Source organism: Lepidothrix coronata, unplaced genomic scaffold (assembly GCF_001604755.1).
Source record: "Lepidothrix coronata isolate B3197 unplaced genomic scaffold, Lepidothrix_coronata-1.0 Scaffold8, whole genome shotgun sequence".
In the NCBI taxonomy this organism is placed as follows: domain Eukaryota; kingdom Metazoa; phylum Chordata; class Aves; order Passeriformes; family Pipridae; genus Lepidothrix; species Lepidothrix coronata.
In genome coordinates, this window is record NW_016690188.1 from 6,288,349 (window position 1) to 6,311,537 (window position 23,189).

A 23,189-nucleotide genomic window follows, 5' to 3' on the forward strand; every position below is an offset into this window, starting at 1 on the left:
GCTGGGGTGCATCTCAAGCTGCAGCTCCCCACCATGGGAATGTAGGTGATTTGGGACAGGCATGCCACTGCCCCCCTGGAGGGGTGACAGCTGATGGGGACAAGGCTGGACACAGGGCACCCCATCGCCATTCTCCTGCCCTGTCCCAGGCCAGCGAAAAGTCACTTGCAGGTGGATGAGAAGTGCGCCCCAGGGAACAGAGGAGCCACACCAGCCAAGGAGTGGCCCCTGCCTTGTCCTGAGCCCCTCAGCAGAGTTGCTGCAGAAGATGGGAGGCTCTCTGTCTCCGTGCTTTCCATCATACCTGAGAGATGCAGAACAGCTGCAGTCAATGCCAACTTTAGTCCAAAGCTTCGAGCAGCTACACGGGGAAACAAAAGCACTGGGAAGGGGGAAACCAGGGTCTGGGGAAGGCAGCCCCCAAATCACCAGAAGAGCTGGGGAGGGGGGTCCAAGCTGGGAACAATCAGCATGCCCTCTGCTGGGGTTCACAAGGCAGGATGCTTGCCAGGTCAGCTCCTGCCGCAGTTTCCTTCCTGGTATGATCCACCTAGGAGTACTGCTGCTGGAGATCAGGGACATAGCAAGCAGTTAAGCAGTAATGAAAACTTTCACTCACCAAGCTTTCCTGTCCTGCAAGCAGGTTTGCAAGATCAGAAGAAGACCCCCCATTTGCTCCTTCACACCCCACCCCCAGGCACAGCCAACCCACAAGTACAGCCCAAGAGTGCTGCCGGGGAGTACCCTGGCACTATTTGTGGAGGGGAGCCAGCATTCACCACTACACCCAGCCCGTGTGAGAGTTAGCACTGGAGAACCAGAGCAGAGCATTCCAGGGTACCAGTGGACCAGGGAAACTGTCTGTCATGCCCTCACCCAGTGCATGCCCTGATGCCAGGGGCTGGGCAGGCTGCAGCATCCTTCAGGTGGGTGTGTGCTGGCATGGGCAGAGGCTGGGCAGGGCTGGGGGGACCCTTCACACAAACATCACCCTGGGAACCCAGGGAGCACCTAGCCAAACAGTCCTGACCTCCCTCCCACCATGCATAGAATCCCCCGAGCGGATCCAGATTCCAACAAGTGCGTCCTGTGCACACTGCTCAGCACCTTGTACTGCCCATTCCCAGCTGGACAGCCCCCTCTGTGTCCCTCCATCCTGCCCAAGGGCCACAGGGGGCCCTGGGGAGAGCCAGGAGCAGGGAGCCCAGCAGACACCCCCAATCCTTCCTGAGCCCGGCTGCTCTGCAAGCTGGTGCTAAGTCTGACACCTCACCTGCAGAGTGAGGTGACCATGGTCTCTGATAACATCTGGGTCCTGTAGAGGTGCTGGAAAAAACCCTGGTGCCCACATGCACACTTACACACAGTCCCAGCCCACAACACCCCAGCACACATCAAAGTCACCACCATACAGCAGACACCCTGCCAGCCCTGTCCCCTCCCCACATCCTCAGCCACTGGGACAGGCAGGACACCCCACTCCTTGCATCCTATGCCTCTACAAGCAGCAGACGAGCACCATGTCGCAGGACTCTCACTCTCTCATGGATGCAGCACTCTTGGAGCATCCTTAGAGGCAGCTCTGGACACCCACTGCCTGCCCCTCATGTTCCTGGAGGCACCAGCACCACCCACACCCATTACCTTCCAAGGACACAGGCTCGAAGAGGCCAAATTGCTCCAGCACCTTGACGAAGAGGACCAAGACCACCAGCACCGCGATCATCTCAAGGCCTTCCAGGTTCATGGTGGGGGTGTCTCATGGCCCCCCACTCCCCCACCCCTCCCCACCACAGTCCTGGAGCCCCGTCACCCCAGCACCACAGCCTCCAGGCCACACATCCCCAGGGACACCTGCCCCTGTCCCTGGTAGGGGATCGGCTGTCACCCCTCTACTCTGGGGCACCCGCCATCAGCTGTGGGCAAGCAGGGGGTCAGCCTGAGGCTGTGGCGGGCGGCTCAAGGAGCCACGGCCGAGAGCCCAGGCAAAGCAGGGTTGTGCCTGTGAGTAAGGGTGGAGAGAGGCCAAGTGGAGGGAGGCGTGCGGGGGGGTGGCAAGGATAGGGGGGTTGAGGGGGGAAGGAGGCATGCCCTCCCATTCCAATGACACCACCTCCATCGATTTGCTTAATGCAGTTGCTAAGGAAACGGGCCACAGATATTAAAAGGCACTTGGTTCCCAGGGGGGGACATGGGGAGGGGCAGGACAATGGGCACTGGCTAAACATCCAGGATGGGAATGACTCAGATTTGTCCTCTGTGCCCCAGACACGTGTGCCCCATGGGGACCAACACGGCTGAGCATCACGGGAGGATGTGGGGCAACAACTCCCTCTGCCCCATTTCCAAGCAGGCAGATGGGTCCAGCTGTTTTGCTGGGAGCACCAAGGGGAGATGGGAAGCAGGGCTGTGAGAACGAGTGGGAGCAGAGGCTGTGATGCGGGATGCCCAAGACACTGCCAGACCCACAGGCAGTGCAGCAATGAGCAGAAGAGGAGAAGATTCAAGAGCTGGGGATGCAGTGGGACTAAGGGACCCAGCCAAGGTCACAGAGCAGCTAGAAACAGAGGGTGAACCCAGACATCAGTGTGCCTCGAGCACACATTCACACACAGCCAAGAGGGCTAAATTTAGTTCCTCTGCTTTTTTTTTAAACACAATTCCAGCTCTTGCCTGGCTGCTCAATTACAAGCCACAGGGACCACTGGGGAACCAGGTGTCCGCTGGTCCCTGCCTATCACCAGGGCTCAGAACCCTCGGGGTGCACAGCTTCCCCCAGGGACACCACTGGCACTACCCATCTCCAGGTGGACAATTCCCACATGGCACACAAAACAAGATCAATTTTAACTCCAGCACCAGTGTGGCAGGCAGGGAGCAGAGCTGCCCCCATGCTACCACTGCTCCCCACCCTGCACCGTTCCCCCCAGGTACAAGGCCGGCTGCCCCAGGCAGAGGTGGGGTGGCCTTGCCCAGGCTATGGGGCACACCCCCTGCCCAGCTCTAAGGCCCTACTGCCTCCACAAAGGGCCCTGCAAACAGGACTGCGGCAGAAATCCCCTTTTCTCCCTGTTGTCTTTGTGCTGGGTGGGAAATATGTCACCAGGGGAAGAAACGTCACCCTGGGACACCGGCGGGGAGAAGGGGATGGCAGAGGTGTTGGCTGTTACTGACAAGAGCTCCCAGCAGGGCTGTCCCACACCAATCCCCCAAGAACCCCATTTCCAGCCCAGAAGGCTGCAGACTTGTCCCTTGGCATGGGACAGAGAGGGCTGGTGCAGTCCCAGGTCACGGCACGGCCAGGCTCCATGCCATGAGGCTCAGCATCTCCTGCCCACGTGGGATGTGCTCCCAAGGCTCTAATGCCAGCAGAAGATGCCAGTGATGCATCAGAGGCATCTTGAGAAGAAAGCTGAAAGTTTTCCCTGGGGAAACATCCCTCAGGCTGGAATTTTTCAGACCTGACATTTCCTTTTCTTGGAAAGAGGCAAGTTTCCAGGCACTGAGCCTGAATTTCATGTGGCTGCCTCCCAGTTTTGCCCCGAGTCAGTCCCTCCAGGCCAGGGTGGCACAGACCTGTTGCACTCTCAGAGGAAGTTTCACACTGATGCCAACTGCATTTTTAAAGCCATTTTTCTTGCTAAACCCCAGTTACAACCCATTATCTCCTCAAACCTCCAGCTGCTCCCAGTGCCAATGCCTGTCCCGCACACTGTGGGTCTATTTTTGCAACCTAGTTTAGGCCAGACACAGAGTAAGAGGAGCCCTTCCAGCCTGAGACAGGGCTTGTCCCAGCAAAGAGGGTTTGGGGCAGTTCCTCTGTAAAGCAAACCTGCTGAGCCCCTGAATGGACCGTCATTGGTAACAGGGAACAGCTTCCCCTCCTGCCCTTGTGCCTGTCCCATGCAAGCCATCCTCCACAGCAGAGCAGTGATAAGTCTCCGACTCACCACGTCAGGATTCCACATTTCCATGCTGGAACCATTGATAAAAACCCTCCACTCTTTGCTGCCAGCATGACTGCAAGATCCCACCAGGACTGGCACAGGCACCTGCTGCTGGTCCCATGTTCCAGTGCCACACACCACGCCAGAGCCCAGCTCCCAACACCCCCAAACTCCCCAGGGTTTCTTGCCCAGAACACATTCCCTCCCACTGAGGGCAGATCTAGATGGGCTGGGTTCCCAGGGATGCTACTCTGTCTGGAGCTGCCCCCAGCATGGAGGAGACACATGGGACAACATGTAGGACTTCACCAATGGAGCCAGACCCTCAGCTGCCTGCAAAGGGATGTTTGAAAGTATACACACCCCACCAGAAGTGGGACAGGGATTTTCCCCCCATCCCACCAAGAGGCATCACTCCCAGGGTTTCCTCGTCCCTGCAGCCAGCCAGCATTTGGCCGTGCCATAGGAAGAGCCTTAAGGCCATGGCTGAGTTTTGCAGAGAGAGGTCACACGGATGGATGGAGCAATGCACACCCCAGGCAGGAGAGGCTCTGCACGTCCTCAGACACGTGATGCCAGTGCCACCCCTCCTGCCCTGCTCCTAGCCCTGGGGTCTCACCTTGCAAAATCTCTGGCATTCACATCCTACTTGCAGCAGGGCTTGGAGAGACCCTTCACAGGAAAACTGGGACCCCTGCCACATCCCAGAGCTCCCAAACACACCAGCTAAGGACCAAAGATGTAGGTCATCCCCGAAGGGACCCAGAGCCCCAAAATGCAGGTTGAGGCCCCGGCATCAGCACTGGGCACCCTACAAGAGCAGGAGGCTCCAGAGAGTCCATCTGTGTCCCCATCTTGCAGTGAGGGGTAGCAGTACCTGGACACCGGCAGCATGGTGGACCCTGAAACAGCCCTGGATACTGCCATGGCTCAGCCTGGTGGCTGCCACCAGTGGAGCAGGACCAGGACCAGGAGGAACAAATTAAGAGACTGAGGAGGAGATGGAGGTGCCCCAGAGAGGCAGAGAGAGGGTCCCCAATCCACCTCTCCCACACCAAGCATCTGGCTTACCTCACTACTTGGTTTGTGGAAGCAGATGGGATGGGCCAGCATCACCCTGTCCCCCAAAGTCCCCAACCCCGTACCTTCAATGCCGCTGATGATTTTGAAGCAGCGAGTGGTGAACCAATAGGAGATGAGGAGGAGGATGGCAATCAGGGAGGCATAGAGCAGGCTGTCGTTGTGCAGGGATGTCTTCTCCATGGCTCCATCCCCTGTGCCCACTTGTGCCCCTCACCCAGCCCCGCTGTGCTATCTGGGGCAGCCCTGTCCCGACAGTCCCCCTGCCAGAGGAACCGGCCACGGCGGGCAGGGAGGCGGGGGGCTGCACGGGCAGGCAGGCAGGTAATTGGGAGCGTTGTGTGAGAGCCAGGCTCCCAAACCAATTACCTTAATTGTGCTCAGGCAGCACATGGCAAACAGTTAAAAATAACCCTCCTGGCCCGGGGGGAGAGTGGCACCATCAGCCAGGAGAAGGAAGCAGGGGGCAGAGAACAGACGGGGCTCATTACCCATGTGGGTGCAAGTCAGTGCCACAGGGCCAGCAAGGCATCACCACAGCTCAAGAGCTGCTCCAAGTTCCCTGCTGACCTTGGGATCCTCAGGGCTCGACCCCTTGTTGCCACCCCACAGGAGGAGCTGGGAGTCCTGGAAACGGGGCTCCCTAGGGAATGATGCTGCAGCCTAGGATCAGTGAACACCAGCATCTCTGCTGAGATGCTTGTGTCCGCCCTTGCTCCAGACATGGGGCCTTGAAGGAAGGTGTCTCTGCAGTTCTGTCATCCCAGAGAGCTGGGTCTGGCAGAGAGGATTTGGTATCTTGTCCCCTGTGTACCAGCACAGCACCTCCCCAGGGATGTCTGGGATCATCGTCTGCTTTTCTCAGTCTGGAGTCAGAGCCAACTAGCCTGTTTCCCACTCTGTGATGCTGGGTGCACTTGGACAGTGCCACCACGGGCCTGGGCACACTCACAGATCCAAACCCATGTGGGATTAACTGTACCCATGCCTGAGACACCATATCCACCCTACAGCTACAGCCAAGGGATGTGGCCACCCAGGTGTGGGATCAGGAGTACAGAAATGCTCCAGCTGTGCCCGTTTCAGAGAGCAGAATCCAAGCATCCAGATCCGCCACTCTCTCCCTTCTTTCTCCCCTGAGACCAACTGCTCTGAGCATCCACAGGTGACAGTGGACAGGCTGGCAAAGTGGTTCTGGCATATGCCCATGGTTCAGCCCTGGGGAGGGCGGCAGGCCCTGTAACACTGCCCCAGGCACAGCTATCCCAGGACAGGCAGCACAGGCTGGCACCAAGTGCCGCCTGTCCCACTTTGGGCTGTAATAATAACAGCCATGAAGCATCTCCCCTCCAGCCACCCCCATCCTGGCTGTCTGGCATTGCTGGCACTGCAGGTCTGGCACCCAGCTAAATTTAACCACCCTACCAGCCACCCTCTGTGTGTAGACAGAAGTGCCTGGGAGCGGGGTTTCTTGCCTAGAAAGCAGCTCCACGCACACAGCGTGTCACAAGCACACATGGAGCAACACCCAGAGCCATCAGGTAGCCAGGTGGCTGGTCCCCATCTCCATCCTCCCAGCACCACCAGCAGCGGGGAATAGGGAACTGTGCCTTGCTGCAGAATGGGAGCAGATGGGGGACAGAACAGAGGAATCATCCATCGTCAAGGGACCTGTCTCTTCAGGAGGGGACCATGCACCTTGACCATGGCCAGGCTCTGCCCTGCTTGAGAGCCATGCCTGTGATTACCCCTAAAGTGCTCTTCACCCAGTGCTGCAGGGTGTTAGGGCACTACCTCCACAAAATGTGTCATAGGACTTGCTGGACCAGAGTGAGGTGATGGTCCCCAGGCACAACTGGGCAGCAGCTGCTCAGGTACCTTGAGTGATGCTGACCCACTGGGGGGCCAGTCTGATGGATAGGAGTTTCTCCTTTTTTTTGTTCTCGGGGCCATCATCCATTAGGGAGAGTTAAATTTAGGTTAAAGCCGATCCCTTATTACCTTGCTGCTAATCAGAGCACGAGCAGATTATTAATAAGCACATTAAAATATTGGTGAAATGCTATTTTTGGGAGGTGAAGTCACAGTTTTAATCTGGTTAATTGATTGAGTCATTTCTCTTTCTCCTCTCTGGTGACCTGTCCTTCGTTAGCTCCCTAGGGCACCCAGCTGGGGGCCCCCCACCTCGGGGCACGTCTGGTCAGGCATCCAGTGCCTTCTGTATTGAGCTCCGTGGGACCTCCCTCACCTATGCAGGGAGAACAGAGGGGCTCATTGCCTCCCAAAAGGGGACCATAGTGTAAGATAGCAGTTGGACAGGGGGCAGCATCCTGGTCACCCATGGACCAGAGCAGCGGCTGGGGAAGAGTGGATGCTGTGGAGTGGAGAAGGTTCTGCAAGCCCCGTATCCCACTCCCAACCCTGAGTTAGAGGGACATAGAGCTGCCTGGCTTTGGGTTTCACCCAACCTTGGCTTGTCCGAGAATTTGGGAGGACATTGAGAAGAGGGTTCGCAGTGCCAGTCAGTGTCCCACGGCCAGCCATGCCGTCTGTGCCCATCCCAGCCCCGTGCACACCCAGCAGGGCTGTAGGGACAGCCCTTGGTGCTGCTCAGTACCATGCATGCCCAGTCCAGAGACCCAGTTGTGGGGGACACCTGCTACAGCCCCAGTGCCATAGTGCCCAGCTGGAAAGCCCAGGACACTGGGATAAAGATCTGCAGGATGTCCTTGCAGGTGGTGGGGGTGGAAACACAGAAGTCCCATCCCCACTTTGCTTCATCACCTGCAGCTCAGCCCCTCATGCCCAGGGCCGGACTCAGCTGACTCATCCTCTTCCCCCTTCACTCCGGACTAGTTGGCTGGTGCCCGGTGGAGCCAACAAGCGGGGATGGACCTGGCACTGCCTGCGGCACACCCAGCCTCCAGAGCCTGGCACACTGCTGGGCCTGGGGGACTGTCCCCTAACGCAGGGGGACCCTCCATCCCAGGGCTCAGGTCCCTGTGGGCAGGAAGGTAGCATGCCAGCTGGGCATGGCTCACAGGGTGGATACTGCTCCCATGTCCCAACCCCCAGTGCTGTGCCAAATGCATCTCCATGCTATCCCCGCCTTTCCCTGGCCCCAGGGATGGGCAAAGGCTGGGGAGACACAGGGGTTTCCCCGGGCAAGGAGGGGCCAGAACTTGCAAGGGGTTTTCAGGCAGGCTGGGTCCTGGCAAAGGCACTGCCAATAAGGCCTTCCCCGCACTCATGGGAGGAAGTGCATCCCCCCCCAGCACTGTTGTTGCTCAGAGGGGTAGCCCAGTGGTCCTCAGCAGGGCAAGGCCATGGGGGTGGCAGCTTGCCCCCTGCACAGGGGCACAGGGACAGGGGCAGGAGTGGCACAACGGGAGTCCCAGCACACACAGGCACATGATGACCTGCCCAAAATGTGCCCATTGGGTTTAGAGGGTGGTTCTGGGCTCACACTCAAAAGAGAGGGTCCTGGCCAACTGGCTGGTCTGTGCAGGGGCTGACATGGGGATGAGGGTCCTGCCACGGCTGTGACAGCAAACCAGGAGCACACAGCATGCAGCTCTGTCCCCAGGACCAAGCATCCCAGGACACAAACAGATGCAGGCATCAGGGTGTGTCCCTGCCTTGACTTGTGGGGCACACCCAGGGCTTTCCTGGCCAGATGGATGGAGGGCACAGCTGTGGCCCCAGAGGAGTCATATTCCTTGATATGGCAGGGAAGAGCCCGACCAGCTGCCATTTACGTGTACAGCAGTTTTTTCACGCTCCACTCTGCACCAGTCCCCTCCCCACATAAAACATTCCCATTACCCCAAGTCCACAGGGGGCCTTTAGGGGCTCTCATTGCCTCCTGGAACGATCTTCAGCTTTGCTCCACACAGAGCTCAGTGCAACCCCTCTGCCAGGAGCTGAAGCGTTCAGCACCTGAACAGGATTTCCCCCCTCCCCAAATAACCTCGCAGAACTCATCAGACAGAGACCACTCCCTCAGAACAGAGACCCCGTGTCCTCCAGGGCGGCACCTACCTTGGGAGAGAGTGCCGGTGACAAACTGATAGAAGAAGCGGATCACCCGGCCCAGCTGCCTCTTGCAGCGCTGCTGGCAGTGGCTCATGGCTCCAGCTCCCAGCGCTGGGGAGGGACCCAGCCGCACCCCTTCCCGGCCTCCAAACAGCCCCCCTGCTCCTCCGAGCAGCGGGCGATGCCCGGGGGAGGACAAAGCCTTCCTGCCCGGAGCGAGCCCGCGGGCATGGGCGGCCGGTGCAGCCCGGCGGGGCGGGCAGCGACAGCGCCCGGCAGCGCGGCAGCCGCCGGCCCCGAAACCCGGCGGCGGGCAGCGGCAACTTTTGCGCGGGGATGCTCTGGTTCAGGGGGACGGCGGGACAGAGGGGCTGGCGGCGATGCCCCTCCTGGGGCTCAGGTTCACGAAAGCTGACTGCCGAGAGGGAGTGAGGTGCCCGGGCGGGTTCCCCCGTACTGTGCCCGCCGCCGGCCCCCTCCGTGCCGCGAAGTTGCGGGGAGAGGTGGGGAGCAGAGTCAGGGTGATGCGGGGAGCCGGGGAGCACGGCAGTGCCAGACAGCTCTCCGGCAGAGGCAGATGGACGCTTCCCTGGTTGGCAGAGCCTCGGGTTGCCCCTGGCTCCCGGTCCGCCCCTTGGCACCAGACCGACCCGGCACTTCACGCCCCGGCTGGCTGGGAACCAGAGGCAGGTTGGTATGGCAACCGGCAGACTCCACAGGTCCCGCTGACCAATGAGGCCCTGCTGCATCCCAGAGCCGCCTCTCTCCAAGGGATGCTCCTTCCGGAGGGGAGCCGGCACCGAGAGGATCCTGCATCCTTGAGCATCAGCCATCCGTTCCCACTAAGTGCTGTGAGCATCCTGTATCCTCTGACATCAACTATCTTCTCCAGCCAGCTGGTTTTGCAAGTATCCTGCATCCCCCCATATCAACCATCCTGTGCTGCAAGTGTCCTGCATCCCTGTTGCCACAGCAATCCAGCACTGCAAGCATCCTGCATCCCTGGGCATCAGCCCCCCAGCACTGCAAGTGTCCTGCATCTCCAGGCATCCACTTCTGCTCTCTCCACACAGGGGAGGAGACAAGGATGGGTGCAAGAATGGGAGGAAAAAAGTCAAACTCCAAGACCATCCAGGCTAAGAGCTGCTCGCTCCAAAGCTCAGGCTGGCAGTGAGTTGCTACCTTGCACAGTACGTCAGAGCCAGAAAGGAGTCTGACATGTGGTGGCAATGGGATTTCCCTGCTCCCAGAGCCAGCCTGAGATGCTCTGTGCAGACTTAAGACAACATCTTTTCCCCAAGTTCCTTTTTCCCAGCTGTAGTTCCATCTCTACACTGCATTCACACCCCACACGAGCAATATCTATCAGTTCTGAATCCATCCAGGTTCTATTATCTCATAAGCTTCATCTCTTATTAATAGGGAAGGAAGTGAACAAAAAGGGACCTGATGGAAATTACAGCTTCTTCTCCCTCAGGGATGGAAAAGGAGGTGGAGCCATGATCCAGCAAGGAACAGCCCAGTCCCTACTAATACCTCAAGAAGGAACCCCAAGGGAAAGTGCAGAAGTACCACCACCTCCCACCAATCCTATACTAGGGTTGGTATAGGGTAACCTCACCTCCTGCTCCCCAAAAGAAAGGCATCCCCTTCAAACCAAGCTCTCCACACCATGGCAGGACACTGTCCCAGGGTGGGGGGACCTGGACCAGGGGATGCTACACTGGTCACTGCATAGCTGAGCCAAGTTTGGGGAGATCCTAAAAAGGCACAACACACAGCACAGCAGGGACTGGCAACCCTACAATAGTACATCCACAAATCCCTGGGCTGGGGAAGAGCTGCAAGGGACATCGACCTCACAAGGGGAAGGGGACAGCCAAGGCAGAGTGGGCAGCTCAGCAGACAGACACATCTGTAGGGAGAGTCTGTGAATGCAAAGCCCTGACTGAGTCTACCTCCATGAACCACCCTCCCCCACCTGAAAGCTCAGAAATTTGGGCTGCCAGCAGTGCCCAGTCCCCTTCTGCCACATTCTGGGGACAGATCTGGGGTTTAGGTCCCTCATTCTTATCTACAGTATACAGGAGCCCTGTTTCTGGCTTAACCCCACAACACAAATACACTGGGACAGTTTCTTGCAACAATCAGATCCCCTGAGCTGTGTGATACAAGGCCAGATCCTGACAATGCACAGCTCCCCCCACTCTGAGGGAGAGGGGCAGCTCCCAGGACCACCGTGGGGACCAGCCAGCACAACTCAGACCAAGGCAGCTGCAGCATCCCAAAAGCCCACGGGATACAAGAGAGGTGGCAGAACAGCCACAGGAGGGTGCCAGAGCCCACAGGACGTAACAGCAAACAAAGTTTGCAGATCGATCCCAAAAACCACCATCTGGCTCCTTGGAAGCCAGTTTCCATTTGACAGAGAAAGTTGCTCCATCTCAGCATGTCCTGGGCAAGTGAGAGATGCAAGTGCCATCCTGCACACCCTGGTCGTGATGGCCATGTGGAACAGGGGACCTCTTGTCCCCCCCCAGGGCAGCAGATATAGACCACCCCACACCAGCCTGCAGGGACATGGCAGCAAAGAAGAGCCCAGCACCAATGTCACCCATTCCACCTCCAGGCTTGGCTGCCCACCAGCATCTCCAGGTGCTACAACCAGTCCAGAAGTGTAAAGTGATTTCCAAAGGACCATCACCCCTCTGGGCTGGCCCTTGGCTCTCCAGAAAGGCCCTTATGGACTGACACTGAGACAGAAGTTCATGGGAACCACATGAGCTGAGCCAGGGGACTGTCCTCTCCCTCTGCACCCAGCAACCCACAGCAGGCAGTTTGCAAGGATGGTACATTGCAGACATGAGCCAGCTTGCTCCCATCCCAGGGCTCTCTTTGAGCACACACTCTCCAGGCTGGCACCAGGGACTGTGTGTCTTGCCCTTGCAGAAAGGCAGCAAAGCCACTTGGTCACTGACCCTGCTCCTCCCTGACAAGATGAGCAGGCATTTAGCGCAAATCAAAAGCAAGACACGAGGCAGGGCAGGCAACCCACCTTTACAGACTCTTTCTTGCTGAAGACATCACCTGGGACACAGCCACCAAGGGTGTCACTGCAGGGTGCATCCTGCCTGCTCTTGCCTTGTAACCCAGCCTGTGGTTCTCCCAGACCTGCTCCCCCCATCAGGAGGCCAGTTGCTCCTCAGCCCTTGCCCCAGCCCCAGGGGAACTCCATTCCCCAGAGTGCCTCACAGGGCAAAGGACATAATTCCCAAAAAGACATTTAAAGCCAGCCCCTGTCCCCAGAGCATCTGCTGGGCTCCCAGAGAGGACATGTCATTGCTGGAGCTGCAGCAATAGGAAGGAGGAAGACTATGGCTGCAGGCTTTGTACACTTCTGCTCCCCCACATGCTTTGGCTCTGACAAGGGGAGACACTGCCTTGAATCTTCCAGTGCCGAGCCTGCATTGGGAACCAGCCCAGCTCCCCGCTGTAGGGGATAAAGGGTAAATTCAGGGAGACTGGAGACCAACATTGTCTCCCGCTTCCCTGCCCCAGTCCCCATGCCTGCCTGAGGACTGTACCGGGACACCTCGAGCTTGGAAACACAGAAGCCCGGGGCAGGACATACAGGCCATGGGGCGCCCCTGCGGTGTCACGGGTGCCTGCCCACTCTCCATGCCCCCGCTTCGTGCCCCCCGCTCTGTGCCCCCGCCCCGTGCCCCATTCTCTGTGCCGCCGCGGTGTCACTGCCGCCGCCTGACGCTGAGAGGAGCCCCGGTACAGCGCAGCGGAGCGGCAGGGCGGCAGGAGGTGAGCCGGGGACACGGCTCGTTTAGACGGCTGTGGCGGCTGATGGCACACGGGGGACAGGAGGGGACACGTGCTGTTGTGTCGGAGCGTGGCCCTGCACGCGTGTGAGAGGGGGCAAGGGAGCCGTGAAGGCCATCCCTGCACGGACACGTGGCCACCACGGTCCGCTGGCAGTTCCTTGCAGGTTGAAAGGGCAGTGACAGCACCGCCGGGGATGGGGACACCCAGAGCCATTGCGTCCTTCCCTACTCAAGCCCCCTCCTCCCGAGATGGCTTCTTAGCAGACCCATGCTTCCTAAGTCACCGACATCTGGATTGGTACCTGTCGCAGGAGTGCGGGGAGCTGCCGGGGGAATTCGCTCTGGTTCCTGGCCATGAAATATTCATTAGCACAACCGCCGAGAGAAGGGGGGAAATAAAAGACAAACAGAACAGGGGAAGCAGACAGAATGCTTGCAGGCAGCTCAGCATGGCACAGACAAGCCCATGGGGTGGCTAAATCAAGGTCTTCATATGAGTCATCACACTAGTATGTGGGTCCCCTGGTGTCCATGCAAAGCTTGTTTCACTGTCACGGGTGTTGTGGGCACATGACCATCCCTAGAAAATGCAACCAGGAGATAGTGGTCCTTGCAGGACATACAGCATGGATAGGGATGCCCTGGGACATGAACATCACCAAGGGGCACCATGAGATGGTGCCCAGGGGCCATTCTTGCCAGCCCTGGATGGTGCCTGGGCTTCAAAGTGTTTCAGCTTGGGCTACACACCCCAGGGACAGTACCGGATCAGTGCTCCAGCCCAGGGCCACCTTGGCCAGGACATCTATGGGCTCTCTGGAGTCATCCCATGGCTGGCAGATACCTGTGACATCATCTGCCAACCTTTCTCTGAAGAAGGAAGAGCAGTCAGGGTGGGAGGCACATTTCCAGTAATGAGGAAGGGCAATCAGGATGAGAAGGAGGCAAATTTCCATTACCAAGGAAGGGCAGTCAGGGTGGAAGGAGTGCAGGACACTCTGCAGCCCTGTGCCAAGCCTCAAGACACCATTCAGGCCCACAGAGACTGGGCAAATGCTCTGTTCTCTCTCTACCTAAATCCAGCACTCACCTTTTTTGGGGATGGAGGGCATATGCATCCGAGCAATGCCAGACCCACAGCTGCTTGGCAGGGACAGAGCAGTTCCTGGCCAGAGAGAGAGCTCAGCAAGACTCATCCCAGAGCCAGGATATGATGAAGGAGGAGAAGGAGGTGGACATCCCGGCAGAAGGGATTCCAGACCCACGGCATCGGGGTGGGTGGCTCTGTGGGATCCCAACACCACTGCCACCAGCAGAAGAAAGCTTAGCCAAGCCAGCCCTGTGTGCTGCTGCTCTGCTCCTGCCTCCTCCCAGCCCGGGGAAACCACAGCCTCTGGGACTGGGGGAAGTGCTGAAAACGTGATGCCAGAGAAAATAAATAAGGCAACTAATGAGGTAATTTGCATAGCTATTAGCAGGCAGGATTTGCAACGGGTCTGACATGGGATGTGCTGTCACAGCGAAGCACAGCCCGCGGGCTTTGCTGGTGCTTGCAGAGGGAAACACAGCACAGCCGTGCTGCATGGCCACACTGCAGGCACCCACCGGTGGCACCCGCCACCCCACGCCCGGAGAGGCAAGAGGGGCAGAAGCAAACCCAGGAAGGAGGTGGGAGGAAGGCTCAGAGAGGACAGACAGTCTGGGAGGGGCTGAGTGCTCTAAGGTGAGCTCATACTGCCCTTGGCCACACACCCCAGGGCTTGGCCCTGTGATGTACAGAACATGGGGCAGCACACAGCTCGTACCTTGCCAAGGCACAGAGAGCATCCTTGAAAGGACGAGCTTGGAAAGGCCAAGGGAAAGCTGCCAGCGGCCCAGCCTGCCTTGCGGGGCAGCCCTGCCATGTCAGAGCCAGCTGGCTCCACGTGCTTTCCCATCCGGAGCTGGCTGCAGCTCTCTGCATCCCTTACCTCTGCTTGCTCCCTTGTGAACTGAGCCTAAAACACAACCAGGACAAGCACAAACCCTTTCCTACCCCAATCTGTGCTGCCAGCAAACCCAGCTCCCCCTGACTCCCAGCAGAAGGTGAAATTTTGGAATGTAGGACTGTGCATGAAGCCTGACGGCAGCACCACCTTTGTATCATGGCTGCCCCCATCCTTAGATGTTTGGGTCAGGAATCATTGCTCCACAGCAGGAAGGAGGGCACTGGCCATCCTGGTGCCTTCAGGGATGCAGGGCAACACACCTGCAACCTGTGACACGGCTGGATCCCCAACCTGCTCTGCCCTGTAAATCAGCCTGTGATAGAGAGGAGTGGCACACAAGGCCATCCTTCCCCGGGCTGCCAGGGCATGTCTGGCTTTGATCACAAACGTGCGACGACAGCTCAGCTCGTTCTCAGCTGGTGGATCCTGTTAAAAAATGCATGTGACGTGATCTGTCTGCTCAGGAAGGCACTGCCAGGGAAAGAGCCCAGCCCAACACCATGCACCGGTCCTGCAGCACCAACCTGTCAGCAGCTGGCACACAGCGGGTGGTGGGGCAGGAGCCTGGCTCTCTGACACCAGGGACCAAGACATGCCAAAGCACCCCGACAATGCAGGGAAAGGATGGGGGCACCCCCACCATCTGATAACAGAGACAAGCAGAAAGACCTAACGGATGCATGGTTGGACAGACAAAGAGACATAAACTCCACGAGCAACTTGGGTGGTGGGTGACAGGCCAAGATCAGGGTCAGAGCCCCACAGGTACCACCCTGGTGTGTCCATCCCCCCCAGCACCTCCATGACAGCCCATCACCATCCAGGTTACACTGAGGCACTGACTGCTCCCAAGCTGAATTTTTTTTTTTTGTCCATTCTGCTAAATATTTTAGGGATTTACACAGAAAAGCTCTCTGTGCTCGGTGGCATGCAGGCTCCACTGGCATCATGCAGGCAGTCACAGACACACCCCTGCCTGCCAGGCCATGAATAATTCATTGCCCCCATGAACAGGGTACAAGCAGCAGGAAGAAGGTGACAAAACTAGGGGAACAGGTTTCATCACCCCCTACCCAGGTTCCTGGGGTGCACCCCAAGACTCTCCATATCTTGCAACGGGAGGGCAAAGAACTGCACCAACAGCTGCAGGGAAACAGAGGCAAAGGGAAGGGAAAAGAGCCAGAACCTGAACCCAGCCCTGGTTATAGGGCTGACACATCAAGGCTGCAGCAGTAAGCAAGGACACCACAGCCTACCTGGACCATCTGGGGCCATTTCAGAGCATGCTGGGCTTGCAAAGCACAGCAATGTTGGGGGTACCCAGGTTACATCAGGCAATGAGGCAGCACAGCCCCCAAGACCTCCAAAGAGCATGGCCTTCACAAGTAGGCACATCACTGGATGGGGGTGCATGGCTCACACTGGGGCACAACACAGCCACAGAATCTCCTTGTCCTGAACTGGCATCATTTTGCCCCTCAGATGCCCACCTTGCTCCATGCACGTGGCATCTGACGAGGACCAGCAGGGGTTTCCATCCCCAGCCCTACCCCCACTCCCACTCTAAGCCTCAGCAGGGTCTCCTGAACTGTGAGGCTGGGAAAAATCTCAGCCTGGCCACAAGTGATGCCAGCCCTGCTCCCAAATCTGCTCCAGGGGAGGACACAGCCCTCAGCATCCCTCCAGACTCTCCACCCTCACCACCACACAACAAGCCACGGTGATGGTGACAAATTAACGAGTTCCATGCAGTCACACACAGGTTGGGCTCCAATAAATGGGAGATGGCACCAGGCTCATTTCCTTGCAATCAGCGCTTTGCTTGGCCGCCGACAGATCCAGCTCGGTGGGGTGATGGTGACAGTCAGGAGGAAGTGCAGTGGGGACAGGCTAGGACACGACCTCGGTTTCCACGTGTGCAGGCAGCCTGGGGCTGCCTGTGGGCCAGGCAGCAGGACACCCTCCATCACCCAGGCAGATGCTGCTGGGCTGAGTGACACAGGCTATTAGCACCACCGCTTATCCAGGGCCTCTGGCACACGCTGGCTGCACAGCTGGGAGAGGGAGATAAGATGCCAGAGGGATCCCAGGGAGGGGAAGCATATTTCAAATGGCAGGAATCTCCCCCAAAATGGACTTGTCTTGAAGGCACTGAGAGTGTTCGCTGCTATTAATAACTCCAGAGCTGCAACAAGGCATGTGCCCTCTCTCAGGGAGACAGCAACAAGGCAGGTAGAGAGAGCAAAACGGTGCTGGAGATGGGGCTGAGATCCTGACCCATTGCTTCTCACCTATCCCCATGCCAACAGCACCCCAGCACTGGTCTGGGACCTCTGGATATGTGGCTGGGTAGACCTGGGTGTCTATGGGCAGGGGAGACACACAAGTACTATCCTTCTGACAGCCCACAGCTCACCTGCACTTTTCTCCAGCCTCAAGCCAAGACACTGCACAGCCCTATGGCTGGGCTGATGGCCCCCGACACCAGCACTCTCCCTCTCCCCATCTCTACACTGAGAGATGGCTCAGCCCTCCAGCCTCTTGCACTCTCTGCCCCACGGGGCAGCAGGGCCACCCACTTGGCATCTCCAGGGCACCCGCTCAGCCCACTGCCAGCCCAGGGGGGCCCCCAGAGACTGCCTTTTAAAAACTGACATTTTGGGGACAGGAAAGCTATTTTCAGTTGTTTCAGAGACAGTGTTTCCGTCACAGTTTTCCTGGAGGGAGGGAGGGATGCTCCCCCTGGGGGTGCCATGGCAGGCAGCTTTGTGATGGGCTGCTCAGCACCAGCTCCATGCCACCCCCTCATCTGTCTATCCAGTTCCTGGAGCCACTGTGCCCAGGAGCAGGTGGGAAAAGACATCCCTGGTTTCCCACCTGGTCATGAGGGTCAGGAGCACCCCATCTGAGAGAGAAGCTAGTGGGAAGCACAGAGCCTGGGAGCTTTGCTCCTGCCCAAGACCTTGCCAGCATCAGCAAGTTATCTTCCACACACCTTGATGAGACAACCCCAAAAATGAGCACACAGAGCAGAAGAAGCCCCCCTCCCTCAGGAGCCCCCCAGCACTCTTGATATGAATAAATGTGCCTAGAAGTGATGGGGTGGGGGGGAATACAGCCTCCCAGTGCAAGATGTGCTGAGAGGCTCAGAAATAAATATGTTAATAATCAAATATCCATCCTGTGCTTGAGCTCATGGGAGGACTTTCAAGTCTAATTAGCAGAAGATTTGTACCATTGCTGCCAGGGCTCGAGGGACAATTCACCGTGGTTCCCACGAAGCAAGAGGTTCTGCTATAATTAGTCAGCAGCATCCCATCTGCAAGGATTACCTCCAAACCTCCCCTGCTTTCGGGGCTTGGGGCAGGCAGGACCCAGGTAAGCCAAGATGAGAGATGGCCCCAGGCTTTGATCTGTGCAAATTGACTCTGGAACTGCAAATCCAGGGCAGATGGGAGGACAGGCAGCAAGGAAGGCAACACACTAGGAGGAGAGGTACCCTGAGCCTGCAGGTAACCCCATACTCCCCTGCCTGTACACAACCCCTACACAGCTCCTCTTCCCACAACATCTTGCCACAAAGACCCAGAATACTCCCAAAACCTCTCCGTACCCCAACTGATCATTTTCAAGCCGGGCCCCTGACACCAAGGGCTGTCCACACTTAGTGGGGGGCATTTCCCAGACTACCCCCATCACACATGTTGTACATCTCATCACCAACGCAAAGACCTTTCCCCACTCCATCACAGGGGGCCAGGCAGTGCCCAGGGGAGCACTCCTACCACCCCTGCCCATGTGTTTTTAAAGAGGGCCACATTCTGTTCCTGAGGATGCCATAACAGACACTGTTCCCACTGCTACAGCACCTTGTGGGGTGGCTGCGATGGGGAGAAATGGGCACCCAGAGGAGCAAGACACGGGGGCAGCTCCTGGAGCTGCACTACTGGCAGTGCCCAAACTGGGACCAGCTTCCTGGCAAAGGTACAAAGGCAGACAGAGCAGAGGGAGCCATGTATGCATTGATGACCAACTGCACAAGTGAGGATGCCCTGCTGAGCAAGAAGTGGGACCCATGCATCTGGTCCCACAGGGAGAGAGCCTGGCAGACACTCAACCAGAGCTCACTGACCCAGCAGCAGCTGCCAGGGATACTCATTAGCACCAATTAATTGCGGGCAGAGGTGGCTGGCCTGGTAGCAGACACCCTGCCCACACACTGTCCCCAGCCTGGCAGCAGGCAAGGCTCCAAGCTGAGGGGAGAATTACAGACAGGGTGACAGTGGTCACATTCAGGGCACTTTCTGAGGATTGGCCTGGAAACATTTGTGCCAGACATGCTGTACACATGAACAAAAAAGTCAGCACCTCATCCCTCTCAAGGGCATGGAGGTACCCCATGTTCAGCTATGTTTCCCAGGCCAGGGCACAGCCATCCCTGTCCAAATCCTGTGCCATCTCCAAGAGACCTCCCCAGCACCACTGGGTTGTTCATGCTGGCAAACAAGGGGTTACTAGCCCCTCACTTCCCCACAGTTATTTAATTAAGCAGCGATAAAAGGAAAGACCTATTATCTGGAGAGTGGCAGCAGGTTGTAATTACAGCAGGGCAGGCTGAGAAAACAAACAGTGCTGAGGGAGGCACAAGGTGGTGCACCGCACAGGGGAGACACTGCATCCCCTGGGGACTCGTGCTCCTGTCCTGGAAATGTAGTCCAGGGCAGAGGTGGGACCCTTGAGTCTGCGAGCAACAGAGGAGGGAAAAGGTTCCTTTGCTGTGACGGATGTGGTCCCAAAAGAACCTCCCTCTGCAGTTCACACTGGGCTGGGGTGTGATCCTGGCCTCTTTCCGGGGATGCTGGGCCTGGACCAGCCCCAGGGAACAGCAGGTTTTCAGTGAGTCACTTTGAAATATTAAACACCATCTCCTTTCTCCAGTTACTGCCTCAGGGCAGCCCTCTGCACCGAGGGGACGCGCTGCCCAGCTGAGAAGAAGGGACAAAGTCGCTGTTGGGACGTGGCACCCCAGAGAGGCTCTGCCTGCCCCTCTCTGAGCTGGGCAGGATGCCCTTCTGCTGGGTTACCCTGGGCTGGAGTTTAAAATTCTGCCTCATGTCCCAGGCACAGCAAGGGGCAGAGGTGGAACATGGGGCATGGCCATGCTGCAGGCAAGCAGTTTACAGACCCCTCCTTGCCCAGCCACCCAGCAGTGGTGTTCTCCCTGAGGAGGGGGAAAGCTTCACCCCCATGTTCCCTTCAAGGGATTGGAGGGTACCACTGGGTAACATCACAGTTGCAGTTGGGACACATCGGTGTGGCTTGGGCTTGAGGAGTGAACAGCCACCTCCTGCCCATCCTGCACCATCGGATGCCATTGTTCCCTGTACAGCTCCCAGCCACTTCCCTTCCCTTCCTTAAATCCTCTTGCCCTCAGCCCAATCCTCTTATGCTCTCCCTCTCCCATTACAGCATCTTTAAATTAATGCCTGGCCAAGTGAGGGATAGAAGGAAATTAACCCTGGGCAGTGGGGCAGCCTCCACAATGACTCTTATCTCCTCAAGCACTATTCCCTGCCCTTCTCCCCCTCGACATGCCGGGGAAGAGACTGGATCTGCCATAACCGCAGCGAGTATCACTCAAACATGGGATCTCAGCACCCACAGTCCTTAGCTGAGGTGACAAGTATCCCCTCCAGCTAGCCCCCTGCTTGGGAGGCTGCAAGGTCCCTGGGAGAGACCCCCAGCCATGCTTGGGTTTTCACCAGCAACAGCTGGCTGGAAACTCACTGGGAACAGTTCCGGAGCTGCCTGCAGCCCTGCTGGGGCACCTCTAGGTCGCCAGCTCTGAAGCAAGAAGCTGGGAGGTATTTGGCTGCTGGTGGGAAGCATTTGTGACTCCATGGCTTGGGGAGCTCATAGGAGCTGGAATGGGTGGGAGGCAGGGACATGGCCAGGACAAAGGGTGCCTCAACACACACACCCTGATCAATGCAGGGGACACTTCTTGCCCATGTCACGGTGGGGCAGTCAGAACATGCCCCTGTCAGAGGATCTCTGCGAGGGTGAGCAGACACTAAGGCCCCAACAAACAGGTCCATCCTGCTCAGCTGGGGTCCAGGCAGGACTTGATGGTTTTTGGAAAAATGCCTCAGGAAGCCGACACCATTGCTGGGAGCATGATGCAGCTGTGGGACCAGCAAGACCTGGAATGCTCCCATCAAGCTGCCCTCTCCCCGGGTGGTGGTGGCCAGGGCCAGGAATCACTTGCCGGAGCAGCGCTCCCACTGATCCTCTCCGTTATGCAACAAATTATTCCACTCGCATTAATGACTTTGCGGCAAAGGGGGAAATGACATGAATGATTCCCGGTGCCTGGGAGTGACTCACTTCGTACGATGGAGGGGAGGCGAGCAGGGAGGGCGGGCTCCAGAGGAAATTTGTTTGGGTCAGCATGGGCAGCACAGGACTGGGGCTGGGCTCGGAAGATGTGGCTTCTAGAAGCAGAATAAGGGGGAAAGAAAGGTACTTAAGGGCAGATTCCACCACCCAGGAGAGGGCTGAGATGTCTCCAAGGGATGCTGGCATCAGTCATAACCACAGCATATTATAGCAACCCTCACTGTGCTGCCCAAGCCCCACACCCATTTGCCAACCTTTTCTGCGACCCCAAAACCTCCCACTAGCTGCTGTCCCTCCCTGCTCTGGGGTCACACAAGACCCCATGCAAGTACAACCAGAGCTGGGGGTGCTGTGCCCCACCACTCAACACCCCAACTCCAACATGCCCCTAGGAGTGCAGCAGGATGGGCTGGTGGTAGCTGCCCACCATGGCCCTCAGGACAGCAGTGGGGGACAAAGGGAATCTGCCAAACGTACTGCAGCACAGAGCCTGGCATCTGACCTGCTGTCTTCTCCATCACCTCTAGAGGCTTTGCTAAATCACACCATTAAAAATTAATGCGTATTCCCTCTTGGAATAAATCAAGAACTGTCAAGGGCCAACCCTGTCAGCCACCTCCTGGGGACACCAGAGACACATGGAGACACACTGGGGACTTCAACAACCCACTGCCAAGTAGCCCCAGGGGGACCCTTGCAGTGATGGAGGGCTGGGTGGATTATTGCCTTTAAACCCATTCAGGGGCTTTCTGTAAGCAATGCAATTTAAAAAAATTCAATCTAGGAAGAAGCGATTAACCAAAGAGGCCAGGAGCAATGGCTTGCCTGTATAATCTCGTTAGTGAGCAGGCCAGCACTCATTTCACCCCAACACAGCTGGATGGGCTGCAGAAACCGATGAAAGCAACTGCATGGCTCTTCCCTGGCTCCTGACCCATGGCTGTGCAAGTTTTCCAGTGCCTCCCTGCATCCCACAGCTTCCCCAGCTGGGCCAAGGGAAAAAAAAAACAGAACCCCCTCTTCCCTGTGACTCAAATCCTGGCCAGACCATCATCAAGGCTCCATCCCTAAAAAGCACTTTTTTTGGTGTCCAAATGCGTTGTTGGTGATGGGAAGAGGGCAGGTAAGGGAGCTGGAGCATCCCAGCTCTGCTGCTCAGGTCAGTGCCTGAAGCCAGGAGCAAAGTCCCACTTTCTGCCCCACAGAGGCTCAGTGACAGGGTCCTGTCAGTCTCTCACAGTAGTATCTTGCCAAGAAAACTTCCTCTGCTTAAGATGGTCTAGCCCCTTCCCTGCAGGAATGTCACTGCCATGGGACAGGACATGTCTCACAGGCACAGCATGACAGCCCAGGGATGGTTCTATCTTACTCAGTCAGTTCCTAAGCCTTTGCATCAGAGCTGTGGCAGCAGATTTGTACCTCCACCCCACCTGCTGAGTTAGTCTCTCCATCATTGTCCCCGATCTGCTCTGTGGAGAGGGGCCAGAGGTGAAGTCATCCATCTCCACTGCCATCCCGGCACCATCCCTCAGGCCTCTGAGTATCCCCTGTCTACCTACAGGCACCGCTGCTACTGCAGTGTGGTCCTTGACAGACCTCTACACAGATGTCACAAGACAAAGCCACCTGCTTGTCCCAGGTACAGCCCAGGGCTCTCTAAGAGGAGCACGGATCAGGTTTGTCTACATACAGGGGTATGCAGTATCCTTGCCTTGAGCAGGGCACAGCCTCCCAAACACTCACTGCAGATGGAGCTGGTGCAGGAATCGGATGAGCACCAGTGCTTGGAGCTGGGGCACCTGCTTGTATGTCCTGCAGACCTCAGCATCCCCAGTCCCCACGTCCCCAGGTGGAGTAGGCAGGAGCAGCACGGATGGGACACTGACCCTCTTGCCGCACCCAGAGTC

General features: G+C 57.6%; 1 protein-coding gene across 4 annotated transcripts in view; it reads right to left on the bottom strand.

Annotated features, from left to right (window-relative positions):
* KCNIP2 (potassium voltage-gated channel interacting protein 2) overlaps positions 1-23,189 on the bottom strand; it is a 45,326-nt gene that overhangs the window by 15,672 nt on the left and 6,465 nt on the right. The window contains exon 1 of one of the 4 annotated variants that reach the window (XM_017804156.1): positions 5,093-5,277. The exons of 2 other annotated variants lie outside the window; for them this stretch is intronic. In XM_017804156.1, coding sequence (XP_017659645.1) covers positions 5,093-5,210 — 118 coding nt within the window. In that variant the 5' untranslated portion in view covers positions 5,211-5,277. Of the gene's footprint in view, positions 1-1,644; positions 1,748-5,092; positions 5,278-23,189 lie in introns of those variants that run through there. One more of the 4 variants, XM_017804158.1, reaches the window with a different exon arrangement.